The following is a 15,850-nucleotide window of genomic DNA, read 5'->3' as shown; positions in this document are numbered from 1 at the left end:
CCTGTAGTTTAGTTTATGTATCAGGTTGTCGTACAGGGTTGCTATATTCTTTCTTTTAGTCTACTGATTGTCTAGCTTCTGCAGTTATACCGTGGCTGGTTCCAGCAGATTAAATATCATATAGGTTCTTTGTTTCTTAGCTCACCATTTCTTTTCTCTCCCATTTCTGTACCCATTTTATTGTCACAAGGTAGCACTACTTTGTGTGCCAAAACCAAAAATATGCTAATAAATAAAATACATCAATTATGTTGAGTGGTTTGTACTGTAGTAATAGGACCGCATATCCCAGAATGTCTCTGATAGGAACCTAAATAAACATTCGTGCATGCCATTGCGTTTCTGCTTCAGTCTTGGACTCTTTGCCACAACACTAATTGCTTCCACGCCAAGGCAAATGCTCTTTTGGATAAATAGTCACTATAACCCGGAAACGTTAACAAATCTAGCTGATGTGGTCCACTGGGAAGTGTAGTTTTTCCCTCTAGCATTCGAAGTAGGAAGTTGAACACATTCGCCCGATTCAACCAAATCCCACAGAACTACAAGCCCCGCAAAGCATTTCAAGAGTACCCTGTAGGGTAGAGAGCAACCTGACACAGGCATGTTTTTGATTGAGGACCGGTTTTGTTCCGCAGGCTGTACGGGATGCCAGTTCTTGTGTTTCTCGTTCTCTCGTGTGTCACTATCTCCTGTCGCCTTCCCTCCCGCTTGTGTCAGTCATCCAAGGATTCTTGCAATTGAGCTCCTCCTCCCCGTTTGGCAGCCATTGATGACTCGGGCGGAGGGGGGGTGGTGGATAGATCCGTGAGCCCGAACTGTGAACCGAAAGCAAATATTCTTTCCTTCAGCGGTTCCGTCTCTTTGCACGTCGCTTTTCCATGATGAATATGTCCAAAGGGGACTCCAGCCAGGTGAGGGTTTACGTGGGACCGCCTGTGTTCGGTTTATTTTCTCCTGTGAAGCCAGTAACCTCGGTTCATAGTTTTGCTTGGTTGCTCAACTGTGATTGTGCTGTCAGGCAAACACTCTGCAATTCCCTTTGTTTTCCGTCCCCTTCTCTTAAGAAAACCAAGTTGTCATGAACCGCACTCCACTAGGCAAAGAATGCACATTTACATGTTTGCTGTTAATGGTACTTGCTCTGCAGCTGCATGCATTCATGGGTATTTGACTGATTGGACAGCAGGGACAGTGCTCTGCAGGGCTACCTGGACTTCCATCTTCTCTGCAAATAAGAGCTGGCCATCACTTTAGGTCAGGACTGCTGCACAAGTAATGGCAACTGCCTGGGATTTAAGCGACGTGGAAACCTGCATGTTATTGTGTTGGTTGCTTGTGTAGAGCATTGTGGGCGTGGTCTAGTGCCAGGTTGGTGTGCCCTATTCATAATTATGTAGTGTAGTCTAGATATAGCACTTAGTGGTCATGGGGCCATGCCCTACTAATTTTACCAGATAAGTAGACTGAGGCATAGAGATGCAGTGAATTGGCCAGGGTCACATAGATTTTGGTTATGTGGGTAGCCCAGTTTGAACCCCCTCAGACCCACCTAACCCCCACCCCCCTTTGTAAACACTATCCCGCAACCGTTTGACACTAAATGATACATTTCATAGCATGCAAACCTAATATCAGTACTTCCCTCGCCAAATGTATATTGCAAAGGCTATTTGGTTGGATCTTGAGCTGTGTGCTGCTTATCCAAATATAGTGAGAAGGTTCTGAACAAAGCTGGTCCTGGCATTATGGTGAATACATACCCAATGTTGTGTGTCATGGAAAGTTAATATCCAGACACACTGCACAACACGAAGAAGTCTCCCTTTGTTTGTAAAAACGTAACCTTGTATTTTTTTCTGTCGTGTTAGTTTCACGGATGAACCCTGAGTAACCTAGGACTTGTTAGATAAACCAGATGATATAAATTGTGCTTCTACATCAACTGGGTCGAAATGCTGTTTAATTAGAAAAACAATGAGCATACTTTTGCAAAGAATCTAATGGTTGCAAACTCTTCTCATGGACTGTGTGCGTGCGACCAGCTGCATAACATTTAAGGTGGCTCATTGTCGGGTGAGAAAGCTCTGAGCTGGGCAGGGGGCATGCCAGGAGGACTGTAGATGAATCCATGTCTCTGCCAGCAGGCAGACCATTTGTTTTATTTGATATTTTTTTTACTTTTTTTATTGTTTTAAAGCGCGGACCTCGCTTGAAAGCAGTGAAGCGCTGTACAGAGTGTGGGTAGCCGGCATTCGCCGTTTCTTCAGAGACTTCGCGTAAATTAAAAGAAGGAGCTTGGGGATCAAATCAGACCCATGCCATAATGTTTCACACTTCAAAAACTTGGACCACACCTCTGGCACTAGAATGCAGCTATCTCCCACAGTAACATTTTGTCTAGCTGCATACATAATGTCGTCTCTCACATTCTGGCCGGGCTTCCTCGCCCCACCCACGTGCATGCTCAGCATGGGTGTCTAGCAGGTTCTTGGTGTACCCTACCTTCCTTCGTTCTGGCTACGTGCATTCATGCACTCTATTTTCTCTGACACATTTTTCCATACCTAGACCTCTGTCTCCAAAGGCCATTCAACCTACAGCGCCTTGAGACCATACCCACGGTGAAAGGTGCTATACAAATACCCATTGCAATACAATCCAACCGTCTTGGCCGCTTTTCTCAACTTTGATGTGTCGTGCACCTCAGCCACTTCAAACCCTGATTTATTAATATAGCTTTATAGAACTGCAGCGAGGGCCGTACCGGGCGTTATGGGCCCTGAAGAGCGAGCTAATGGGACGAGCGAAGCGAGGGCCTTTAACGAGGTATGAGGGACCATAACGCCCGGGACGGCTCTCGCTGCAGGTCTATAAAGCTATTAGAACACCCTCAGTGTTTAATTAAAGTAGAATAAACGAGACATGTTTAATTGAAGTACACAAAATTGCAAAATGGTAAATAAATGTTACAGACATTTAAGTATTTATTTGGACAAGGGTTACAGGTTGGAAAGTGCACTTTTCAAAAGAAACTTTTCTATTTCAGGTTTAAGTGCGTGGTGCCATAGAAATTAAGGGTGCAATTGATACATTTCCCATGTGGAACAAGACTGGGGACTCCACTTCTGCTTATATTTGGGTTGAGGTGGTAGACAGTAAATTATGCCCAGATGATGTGCTTGGTAGTACATCTGGAAAAGTTTCTTCAGCCTCTTCGTTTGTTCCCGGGATGGTTTAGGAAATGTATTATTTTCGTTGGCTGCAGGAGTGCATTTGGTACCACTTACAGTATTGGGCTTTGATGTGCTTGGACGTTCATCTGGTAAAGTTATTGCAGTTGGTTTTTCACTGCTTTCTGCTACTGCAGGATATTGTCTTTTTCTGCTTGTTGTAGGTGTATCTGTATCTGCTTTTGTGTTTGAATGGGAAGTTGCAGTTTTGTTGTTTGACTTTCCTACATTGTGTAGAAGTCCAGACCATTCCCTTCTCTCAGAGTACTGTGGTGTCCAGGAGCTTTTAATTGAGGACTCATTTCTGTGGCCAGTAACTGACGTTGACATGTTTCCAAGCCTGCGTTGGCTAAAGTCTGCACAGTTGTCACACACAAGGAGTGGTTTGTGTAGATAGAACTACTTTGCTTTCTTGCTGATTGTTTGCATCATTGAGCCCAGTGTTCCACTGTTCTTTATTGTGCAGATCCTTTCCGCCAATGCATGGTTTGTGCGTTCATTTGAACTCGCATCTTGCTTTCTTTATCATGGCAATACAAATATTGTTTGTGCTCTGGAACACTTACCCATGCATCAAGTTCACATTTTGTGAAAATGGAGAGTTGTTCAGATACCTATTGAGCCCAGCACGGATTGAAATTAGGCTTGCAGGTTGATATTCAGCACCAGATGAATTGCGTACCTCTGCAGCAAGTTGTTCAACATTGGGAGTTCATGTTCTTCAAACTGCAAGGAAAGTTTGCTTTGTGCTAGCCAGGTTTTAAAGATGTCAGTTGCCCATTTGGTAGCATTTTGGGTGTTGGCTTCACACATGTTGATCTCGGGGCATTCAAATCTGCATCAGACACACAATTGTGTCTTTTAGGCATTTCCTCCATGCCTTCAGTATCTTATTTCAGCCACTCTTCCAGGGTTTTATTTCCAAGGAGGCTAAATGATAACACTGCCATTGCTATCAAAGAACACATTTGAAGCACACCAAAGTAGAAGCTACAATGCTGTAGCTATTCCAATGGTTGTGTTTTTTAAAATATGGTGGTGGAAGGTGATTGGGTGGGAGGAGTATGCCATTAAATAGAAATCGGGTGTGGGTATGCCACCCAGTATTTGAATTAAGGTAATTTCAGGTGTTTTTTTTTCCACTACACAAACATACGCTTTTAATGATTGCACATTTAAACACAGTAACAAAACATTAGCAAGCTCACTCTGCATATAAATTACCTTGCTGTGCTATCAACTTACATTTGTATGCTCTGCCTTCCTATTATCCTTCCCATACTATGGTGCAACAAACATCCAAACAACGTGAGGAGGTGAGGGCAATGTTCCTCGTGACTTCATTGCGGCGAAAAAAGAAACATGCCACGTTCCATAATAAAGAAAAATGAAGCTTTTGTTTCTCTGCGGTTTTACTTTTAATGAAATGCTTTCCTTACCAAGAAGCGGAAAGTGTTTCTTATGGCTTCAAATCAGCGGGCGGGGCTGCAGGGCTGCGTTGCACACGTTGGTCTTGAAACGTGTAATTCGGTGGGACTCTTTCCGTTCCGACATTACACCGAGACCAACGCAGCAACTTTGCAGGCTTATGTGGGCACCAGCAGCTGGAACAGGTAAGTAATTAAAACAGTACTTGCGGGCTGTATTCAATCTGCGGGCTATACCAGTTCGTATAGCCCGCAGATTGTCCAATTACAATTGCGAAACACCCACTAGGGTGTTGTAATATATTTTTATAGCTTGAACCTAGCTCTGTTGCATCAGAGCATTGTACAGTTCATAGAGGAAAACATTGGTAGCAAGAACTTTTTGTATTGTAACCGAAGGTATAAAGCGCAACTACGGCCCAAAGGCATGTAGGCACTAAGCCAAAAAAAGGGCAGTCCATAAGGGCGTATGACCAAATGAACAGAGAACAAAAAAAAGTGAAAACAAATTAAAGGCAAATATTCTTCTGAGGAAGAGAGGAAGCCCATTCCACAGAGTGGGGGCCAGAACAGAGAAGGAACGCCCCCCCCCGCCTCAGTCGAGCTCACTGATAGCGAGGCACTTTTAGCAGTGCATGAGAAGATGATCGAAGGGCCCTGGTAGGAGTAATAAAGCTGCAGCTTATTATTTTTTTTAACAATCTTTTTTTTACTAAGAAATAAGACTAAGCAAAACACAGAGTCATTAATATATCAAACAAATACATCCTGAAACAGGCTAAACAATAGCCACAAGAACAGGCCCCCCCCCACTCCCCTATATGCATACTCAAACCAACATAATCGGGCAAAACGTATCCTGCTCTACCCCTGAGGCACATCTCTATATTGAGATTTCAGTGAGTTTCTACAAGAAGTCGTGATATCCTGCACAGGTGCGGAAACATCTGCTGTGTGATGTTGTAGATAGCCAATCGGTGTGTCCCCGAGCATTCCCCTCCTATGTCCAATGGTTTGAGTCGGTGATAGAGCAAAAGATCAGGTTTAGGTTGGGGTTCCGTAACTATAGTCAAGTCAAGCTACTTTATTCGGTCATCGGACCATCAAAGCATATCCTAACAAAGACTTTTCTAAATTGAACAGAACAAGTGCAAAAGACAAAAAGAAATTGTAATCCCACTCTGATATATTCAGAATAGTAAAACTAAAGAGTCAAAACAGAACCCCTACTGGGCAGCACGGAGCAGGGGACAGTTCTCTGTTCATAGTTCCACAAGCCCGGTGTCATTTCAGCTGCCAAATCACCAAAGGCCCAATGGTGTAAGATTCACACCAGTTAAGACTTTGTTGATAGAGAGATTTTTGGGGGGAACACACAGAACCAGGATCAGGGAACAGGCTAACTACAATCCCGCTTCTGGGTGACCGACCATACCACTCGAATCTTCTCAAAACATCCCTGGCCATTTGCTCGTCCCTAAAGACCAGCTTAACAGAATGTACGGGTGTATCACTGGTCAATCTAAGACATCCCACCATGGCATCCCTAGTTGCAAAGGCGCTCTCCGTAGAAGAATGGGACCAGTGGAGACATTGATTCAAAAGGGCGTCCTTCTTTCCAGGGGCAATTTGTGTACCCCATGAAGGAACACGGTGGACCTTTAGGTACCTCCCAGGCTTGGGCGAATACTTCCCAGGGTGGTGCTTACGAACTGTAGATGTACTCTCACTGAGGAGATTAATACTCCCAAAGCTAGGAGCATGGGCCACCGAGGAAGGGGGCTTAAACCCCGGGGAGTGGGCCCCAGGAAGCTCTCGAGGTGCATTAGGTTTTAGCAGCTGTTCAGCCTGTGGCTGCCTCGTCGGCGTTGGGACATTGGGGGCACCAAGAGAAATGATCGGACGAGGACCTATATGTACACTGATACATCCTCCACATATATATATGTGCAGGCATGAGCCTAATATTATTACGTCCCACCCCTTAGGGATACATAGGACTACTGCTGCTGGGTCTATGGCGCTCATTCGTCTATCCGTACTACGTTGCCCCAGCTGACTCCTATGCTGTTCCTTGTCACCCCCCCGCCCCATGACAAGATACTCTTCGCCCCTCTGGGAGTCAGTATTTAATGAGTGCACCCATTAGTTCTCCGCAGCGGTCCGCATGCCCAGGGTTGCCCTTGCATTTAAGGACAGAGAATTCCAGTCTACATATCTTCATTAGTAAAGCTACCCAGGCCTGTTTAGAGGGGGTGATAGCTGTTTTCCAATTGAGAATCAGGATCTTATGAGCTGAGAAGAGCGGGGTCTGTATGATCTGTCTAACCATTCCATCCATGTGCCAATCCGCGTGGTTGGTACCAAACAGAAGGGGACCTGGGGCGAGTTCTAATCTGACAGTGAGTGCTTGGGTGATGTATCGATCGACCATTGCCCAGAATGTTTTTTGATCTTCGGGCAAGTCCATAGAATATGTCCCAGTGTGCCCAAGCATCCGCAAAGATGCCAGCATGTTGAGGTTTGTATGCGCCCCATCCAATATAGTTTGCTAGGTGTATAATAAAGCCTCTGGATTAGTTTGTATTGGATTTCTCTGTTACAAATATTGTGGGAAATGGCCTTTATAGTGTTGAAGAAGTCAAAGACCTCTCCCAGATCTAGCGAGTGCTGCAGCTTATTTTTCAAATAAGTGGCGCCTCTGCCATGCAGAGGGTTTTGAACTCGCGTTGGCTTTCACCGGCAGCCAATGTAGAAGTTGTAACAGGCCCAGAGACGGGGTCAACCTGGGAGCATTAAGGGCTAGCCTGGCTGCAGAATTTCTTAATACTTGTAGCCGCTGCACCTGTGATCTTGGCAGTCCCAGGTAGACCCCATTACAGTAATCCAGAGATCCTATGTTCACCAAAGTAACTACTTTAATTCGGCAATCACCGGGGAGGAGGGAAAGAATCTTCAATACTTTGATTTTCCCAAAACCCGTATTGCAAACTGCTGCTATCTGAGCTTCAGGGGAACCGGAAGGAAGAAGCCTCACCTCCAGACTTTTTTTAAAGATATACTGGGGATAGGGGACTGGCCAAGGGAATCTGGCCAAAACTGGGGGCTCCAGGTGGTAACAGCGGTCTGTGGGCCGAACACAAGAACCTCGTTCCCCCCCCCCCCTTCCCCCATGACCTACCAGTTAGCAGACATCCATTTGCCAATAGAGGAAAGACAGTCTTAGTTTACAAGAAGGCTCCTTATGGTAGTGTGATACTGCATGTTTATAAGTTAAATGAGCTTCTGGGTCATAATTGATCCTCCATCTCAGCTCCATGCAATGCCACCCTTGTTCACAGCCTTGCAAGTTGTCAGTAAACCAAGGTGTAGCAGGCTTGGACTGACCAAACCACGACTCAAGCGGAGACAAGGCATCAGCTACTTTAGTCGGTGCCTTGAGAAGAGCAGTACATGGCTATCCACCATTATAACGTAGTTGGTAGCTTATTATCACAGTAGGATAAGGATGGGGCAGTGCACAAGGTAGCCATAATCTAGGTGGTGTTGGAAGAGCCAGGTCTTCAGCCCTCTCCCAAAGTGAAGGAGACTTGGAGCAGTCTGGATTGCGACTGGGGTGGTGTTCCAGAGGGCTCTTTATATTTTTTTTAATGTATTTATTTATTTTTTTGCGAGCCTCTCTAGTTTCCAGTCTGTGACGACTCCTTGCTGTGAGATGGCCATGTTGCTGGTACATCTTTCAGATGAGGCAGTACCACCAGCACATCCCAGTGGGACTTTCATACATGGAAATAGATTGCACATCCTCTTTACTTTAAAGATGCTGATACAGGAAGGCAGGAGCTGGTCTTTTCATGAGACAATTCTAGCACTTGCCTGTATGGAAACGTATCTTTTCACTTGGACGGTCCCATCACTTTCAGTGGGAGAAATAACCTTTTAATAGACAATTACTGGCGTCTTACTGCATGGTCTCTATACCAAGAATACACTGTGGGTCAGATTTTCAAGACGTGCCGTCATTCAAAACCTCATTTACTGGACAATGTGCCTCCCCCAAGAGGTGCAAGATCAAACATGAGGCTTCTCTTGTCTTCTTTATCAACGGGATGATTACCCTCTGTTTGAAAACTAACTGGCTCAGATAGTAGGTTACAAACTCTTAACCGTAAGAGTGATGAGATTGTGTTCAGTCAATCCACACACATATCCTGGTACTTGACTGAATTATATGGTAGTAACTAAAAAGACTAAGTGGATACAATAAAGTAAGCATCACCGTCATTCCATTCTGTCCCTTTTTATTTTGATCTATTTGACACAAGGTATGTGATGCATGTGTTACCCTTCCCTATGCCTTTAAGGCATGCGCCCGCCACGCAAGGACACGTAGTTAGTGAGGAGGAGTTAGAGGGAGGAGTGTTGGCGCTGAGACGCCAGTTCCTGTTGAGTATTAAATAAAGAGAGTAACATTCCGTAACCCTCCAGCTCCGCGTCCTTCTTTTATCCATACGAGGCCATTCCGGGCTACATATGGCGACGAGGATCTCTCCATGTGTGAGCCGGAGTCCTCCTTCTGCGGGTGATTCCCACCATGCGTCCTCCTGCACATGTGGCTGGTGATCCCACCGGGCCGCCATCCTCTTCCTACGCAACTCTGCCTCCAACGATCGGCGATTCTGGCCGTGCTGCACCCTCCTAAGTGAAAGGCCCAGCCTGTGTGGTAGCCTGCCTGCAGGGCACCTCGCAGCGCAGGCATGCTCACACAGTGACAAGGCGTGGGCCCGCCCGCCGCAGCTCTGCTGCATTCTGACCGCTGTTTCTCTACGCATCTGACAAACACTGTGCAAACTCTCTGGCAAGCCTACAGAGCCGCGTGACCCGCTCAGGACGGCTCCTCCAGCCTGCTCGCACTCTCCTGCGCCCTCGATGCGCCCCACGTGCCCACGTGGATCCTGAAGGCCTGCAGCTCACATACAAGTTGCGTCTGGGACTTTATCCTCTGCATTCTGGATCTCATCATTCTGTGTCCTCACAAACTCGAGACACCAAGTCTGGAGGTAGTCCTGGTTTCCACTATTCACCCCTGAACCCTCATTGTGCGCTTGAGAATCCACCTCCTGAATTCTGCAACCCTCTACTGTGTCTCCGTGAACTTCTGAACACCTGTTTCAGCGGGTGATCCAAGCTTCCACTGTTTATTAATGGACCCTTGGCTGTGCATTACCCTGCTTACCAGTGCTTGCCTCATCAGCTGCACAGTCAACGGCCACCATGAGCGACCAAGCCTCGCCATACCTCGGCCGCAGCATGAAATCCATCCAGCTGCGCGTGCCCCTTCCATTTTCCATGACGCCACAGGCCAACAAAGGTCCCCGCTGGACCAAGTGGATGGAGGACTTCTACCATTTTGTCAGAGGGTCAGGGGATGGTGACTTGCCTCATTTACGGGATGTCTTCCTCAATTTGGTGGGGGGGAGATGAAAACAATCGTCAAAACCATCCCAACGGCCGATCAGCCAGACTTCACCTCCCTAATTGCCGCACTTGATAGGCTGCTTATTATTGAACCCAATCGAGACTATGAGAGATACCTTTTCGATCAATGCATGCAGAAGCCACAAGAGACCGTGGATGAGTATATAACACGCCTGAGAGTCAAGAGGGCCCACTGTCAGTTTGATGCTTTCTCCTTGGACAAGGCCATTCGCCTTATTGAGGGCTGCTTATCAGCCACGCTCAAGAAACCACTGCTAAAAAAGCCCCTCGCGATCCCAGAAGTCAGTGAACTTGCTAGAATCTTCGAGAGGGTTGATGCCGAAGCTGCGTCAATGGCAGGCACGCCTACAGTGAAACATGATACCACTGAACTCATAGCTGCAGTTCCCCACGGCCGGGAGACAGGAGTGTCACCCCATACAGGCAATCTAACCAACAAGTGCCCAGACAACAGAGACATTGCTACCGATGCGGTATGGCGTTCCCACATTCTGGGTCCTGTCCGGCCCTGTCACAAAGGTGTGCCAACTGTGGGAGAGAGGGCCACTACCAATCCGTCTGCAGGGAAGGAAGGCTATTCCCTACCATGAGGCCCCAAGCGCCCACCAGGATGCCATATCATCCACTGCAACCTCAATACTTCCAACAGAGGTTCTACCAACCCAGCCCACAAAGGTATGTCCGGGCTGTTGATGAATACCACTATCAAGATTATCCCCAAGACTACGCGTGCCATGAACAACTGCCTCAACTGACAGACGAGTACGATGAACCCCTCTCCCCCGCCCCCTGAGGGGTACCAGGAAGAAGACAGCTACTACGCTCCAATGCCCATTGCTGACACCTCATATTACGACCCATCGACGCAGGATGAATACATCAACCTCGTCCAAGACAGCGTGGAGACCAAGAAAGCTCCACGTATCCAGATCAAGATGGGCAACTGCCTCCTTTATTTTCTAGTAGACTCTGGTGCCACTGTAAACATTATGGGGGAGTAAGAATCCCTGATACACTGGCACTCGAGCAGACCCACTCGAGGATTTTCCATTGGGGCGCGGCCACGCCCCTAGATGCAATCGGCCACTTCAGACGCTGCCTCCTGTCTCCAGCTTTGACACACTCCTACCTGACGGTTACAAGATCCTCTCCGTGCCCAGGCCCAACCGTGCAGGGGGGGGGTGTTGCCCTTATCTTCCCTGAGTGGATTCCTGCCACTGTCACTCCTATGCAGACCTATTCCTCTTTTGAATGTCTTGTCTGCCGACTCTCTCTCTCCTAGCCATTCCCTTACCGTGGCTACTATCTATCGGCCACCTGGTCAAATTTCCTCCTTCCTCTCCGAGTGGGCTGACCTCTCCTCCTCACTCCTGTCCACTACCACTCAACTCCTCCTTCTTGGTGACTTCAACATCCACCTAGATGCCTCCTGTCCCCCCACTGGACTCTTTCGTGACCTCTGCGACTCTCTCTCACTCTCTATTCTCCCATCTGGGCCTACTCATTCTGCAGGGCACACTCTTGATGCTCTGATCTCTTCTGACCTTCCCCTCTCAGTCCCTCTCTCCACTCCTTTCTCCTGGAGTGATCACTTTCTCCTATCCTCCCACCTCACCCTCCCTACCCCACAGGCCAAGCCACCCTCATCATTGCCACCCACCTTCTCGGTCATCCGACCCATGAAGCGCGTGTCAGTTGAGGCTTTCGCTGCCATCTTCTGCCCCTCCCTGCCCCTCCCTGCCCCTTCGGCTGACTCCCACCCTGACACAGCCCTCTCCTTGCTCCACTCTGCTATTTCTGATATTCTTGATATCCTTGCCCCTGTCATGAGAATCCGCCTGAAGCCCAAAGCCAAATGTAACTCCTGGTATGATTCGGATCTCGTCACCTTAAAACGCAAGTGCAGGGTGGCAGAGAGGAAATGGCGTGCTTCTTGTTCATCCTCTGACAAACTGGCCTGCCGCCTGCTCCAAAGGCAATACCGTCTCTCCGTTCTCACCAAGAAGAGAGCCCTTATCCAAGCCCGCATCTCTGCGGCATCTAACAATTCGGCCGAACTCTTTAAAATCTGCAAGGAGCTTGCCACCCCTGCTGCAGTCTCTACCTCTCCTGTCCCCTCCCAGGCCCTTTGTACTGCACTGGCCTCTCACTTAATCTCTAAAACTCAGGACATCCTGTCCTCACTCTCCTCCTATCACCTCCCTCCCTCGCTTCCCTGCTCTTCCTCCGGCCCTTCTGCAGCCACCCCTCCTCCCTCCTTCTCTGCCTTTCCCCTTTTCTCTGCTGACGAAGTTTCCAGACAAGTCCGATCTATGAAAGTCTCGTCTAAACAGGTTCACCCCTGTTCCTCCAAAACTATCAAGGACCACATCGACTCCCTGGCTCCTGCCCTGGCTGACTTTTGCAACCTCTCCTTCGCCTCTGGAGTCTTCCCATCCCCCCTCAAGCACTCCCTTGTGCACCCTCTTCTTATGAAACCCTCTGCCGACCCCTCCTGCCCGGCTAACTATCGCCCAATCTCCATCACTTCCTTCCTGGGCAAGCTCCTGGAGAAACTGGCCATCTCCCAGCTTAACCTCCATGCGGAAGCTGTTGGTAGTCTTCATGACCACCAATCCGGCTTCAGAGCGGCCAGAAGCACGGAAACTGCTCTCCTGAACATCCGTGATGACCTGCTCTTGAACCTCGACTCCAACACTCCGTGTGTTCTCATTCTGCTCGATCTCTCTTCTGCCTTTGACACTGTCAACCATGCCATCCTGCACAACCGTCTCCGCGATAACCTGGGTATCACTGGTCAGGCTCTGGCGTGGCTGGCCTCTTTCCTTTCCAATCAACCCTCCCAGGTCCAACTTGGGTCCTTCCTCTCTGACATCTTTTTCTCCACCTGTGGTGTTCCCCAGGGATCTAATCTCTCTCCCTGGCTTTTCAACCAGTATCTGGCACTTCTTGCCCACCGTATCGCCGCCCTCTGCCCCAACTTTCAGTGCTATGCGGACGATACCCAGCTCATTTTCAGGCTACCCTCGGCCTCCTCCTCTCCTGCCCTCATCTCTGACTGTCTGTCTGCTATCCAGGAATGGTGTGCTGCCAACGACCTCCGCCTTAATGCTAGTAAGACTGAGATTCTACTCATCGGCACACCCACTCCCTCCTTCCCTGCAGCTCTCTGGCCAGCCTCTCTTGGGCCTCTTCCTGCTCCTACCTGCAAGGCAAAAAACCTTGGGGTCATCTTTGACTCCACACTCTCCTTCTCTCCTCATATATCTGACGTCTCTAAGAAGTCACACTACCAGCTGCACCTCCTTAGAGGTATTCTTCCCTTCCTCTCCTTCCCCCAGAAGCTCACTGTCTCCCGAGCCCTGGTTCTCTCGAAGCTGGACTACTGTAACAGTCTCTATCTTAATCTGCCTGCCTCCACTCTCCGCCCTCTGCAACTCATCCAGAACAGAACTGCGAGACTTGTCCTTGGCCTCAAGCCCAGGGACCGTATCTCTCCAGGACTGAAATCTCTACACTGGCTCCCAGTGGCTGCGAGGATTAAGTTCAAAACCCTCTGCATTGTCCACAAGGCCTTCTGGGGCCTGGGGCCTGGGGCCTAAATACCTGCAACTCTCTCTTCCTAAATATCTTCCTTCCTGTGCCCTTCGCTCATCCGTCTCCAACTCCCTCAGGGTCAGCCGCTTCTCAAAGCAACGAGCTGGGGGTAGATCTCTCTCCGCGGCAGGAGCCTCCCTCTGGAACAGCCTTCCTGCCTCCCTGAAACTTGAGGAGAACCATCTCCGGTTCCGGAAGCACCTCAAAACCTTCCTCTTTGCTTCTGCTTTCTCTCTCCCTCTCCCCTGCTAATCCTTCACAAAATTCTGCACTGAATCTGAAACTTGGCCACTCTCACCGACCTCGGTCCTGGGCCCAGCCACTCTCCACTTGCACTGCCTCCCTGGCAACCCCTGCACTGCGGGACTGTTCTCTGTATCCATACAGCCCCCCCTTCCCAGCACTTGTCTGCACTTACCTTGCACTTGCCACCAGCTGGCCCTATTTATTTATTTATCTATTTATTTCTATTCTACTTACCTTGTACTGCACTTTTCCCTTCCCCCTACCCCTGCACTTGCGCGGTCTGAATGACACCTGGCCTAGTAGGATCGTTATCTGTCCTCCCCCTGTTACCCCCTCCCTGCCTCGTCGCGCCTTGAAACACTTGTGTATAGGCGCGTTACAAATGCCATATCATATCAAAGGACAGAAAACTGACATGACCATCCACGTCATTCGATGTCCCAGAAAAGGTGGTTGCCTCCTCAGTTACTATACAGCTTCGTGCCTGGGACTCATCGACATTGATGTCGGAGCCGATGACGTGATAACATCAGCCACGGTCGACCAGAGATGCGAGGACGCCGTAAGAGCTATCCGCACCGACAACACCTATGGCCTCATCACCAAACTTGACATTGTATAAAAATCTCCTCAGCTGTGCACAGGCTTAGGAAGACTTAAGGGCCCCCTATCAAGTTACACATTGACCCTTCGGTGAGACCAGTCCCACAACATCCCAGGAGAGTCGGATTCCATCTGCAAGAAGCAGTCTCCAGAGAGTTCGACCAACTGCTCTCTGATGGCATCATCGAGCCGGCATCAGGGCCCGCCACCTGGGTCTCACCCCTGGTCATCATGCCGAAGGTAGGAGGGAGGTTGCGGCTGTGCGTCGACATGAGGATGGCCAACACCGCCATCCAGAGGCAGAGACACCCAGGTCGGTGCATCGAGGACATGATAGTGCAACTCAACAATGCCTGCGTGTTCTCCAAGTTTGATCTGATACAAGGGTACCATCAACTGGAACTACATCCCGACTCCAGGGGGATAACGTTGGCCACCCATGAAGGACTGTTCCGATACCAGAGGTTGAACTTCAGTACCTCCTCAGCGGCTGAGATCTTTCAAGAGGCTGTGAGGCAGATCATCAGGCCAATCACCGGCGCACTAAATTATAGTGATGACATTCTCATCTTCGGGGCGTCCAAAGGGGCTCACGACACAGGACTCCTCGCCACCTGTGCGGCAGTCCAGGCCGCAGGCCTAACTCTCAACATTGACAAATGTCGATTTTAGCAAATTGAAACGGAGGTTTTTTGGGCACATTTTCGGGCGAGGGGATGACGCCCGACCCAGAGAAAGTGGACAACATCACCAAACTCAAAGAACCGCAGCAGGCGCTCCTTCCTGGGGATGGCGGGGTACTGTGCCAGGTACATCCCGCACCACGTCTCGATCACTGAACCGCTCAGGAGGCTGCTACAGAAAGAGGCTGTGTTTGAGTGGTCCCCCGCGTGCCAACAGCGTTCGAGTCCATTAAGAAGGCCCTGACGGAGGCCCATCGCCTTGCATACTTCAACCCCTCGTGGCACACAGAAATAACAGTGGACGCTAGCCCTGTGGGCCTGGGTGCTATCCTGGCACAGACAAGTGGCGCGGATATCAACCCTAGACACATCGTGGCGTCCGCCAGCAGGGCTCTGTCCACGCCGGTGTCCGCCTACTCTCAGGCTGAGAAGGAGAGCCTGGCTGCTGTTTGGGCCTGTGAGCATTTCCACGACTTTATTATTGGAAAGAAATTCACACTGATCACTGACCTGCAGGCATTGTTTGGCAACCCACGGACCAAGATGCCCCCAAGAATCGAGC

At 49.1% G+C, this 15,850-nt stretch overlaps 1 protein-coding gene across 2 annotated transcripts in view; it reads left to right on the top strand.

Annotated features, from left to right (window-relative positions):
* The first annotated feature begins 550 nt into the window (after positions 1 to 550).
* Positions 551 to 15,850, top strand: part of LOC138567578 (zinc finger and SCAN domain-containing protein 2-like) — a 303,743-nt gene continuing 288,443 nt past the window's right edge. For both annotated transcript variants that reach the window (XM_069645950.1, XM_069645949.1), the window contains exon 1: positions 551 to 914. In XM_069645950.1, the coding sequence (XP_069502051.1) occupies positions 882 to 914 (33 nt within the window). In that variant the 5' untranslated portion in view covers positions 551 to 881. The remainder of the gene's footprint in view (positions 915 to 15,850) is intronic.

The sequence above is a fragment of the Ambystoma mexicanum genome, chromosome 2p (assembly GCF_040938575.1).
Source record: "Ambystoma mexicanum isolate Mex_15411 chromosome 2p, UKY_AmexF1_1, whole genome shotgun sequence".
NCBI classification, from domain to species: domain Eukaryota; kingdom Metazoa; phylum Chordata; class Amphibia; order Caudata; family Ambystomatidae; genus Ambystoma; species Ambystoma mexicanum.
Note: the sequence above shows the minus strand (reverse complement) of the source record. Positions and strands in the feature narration are given on the sequence as shown.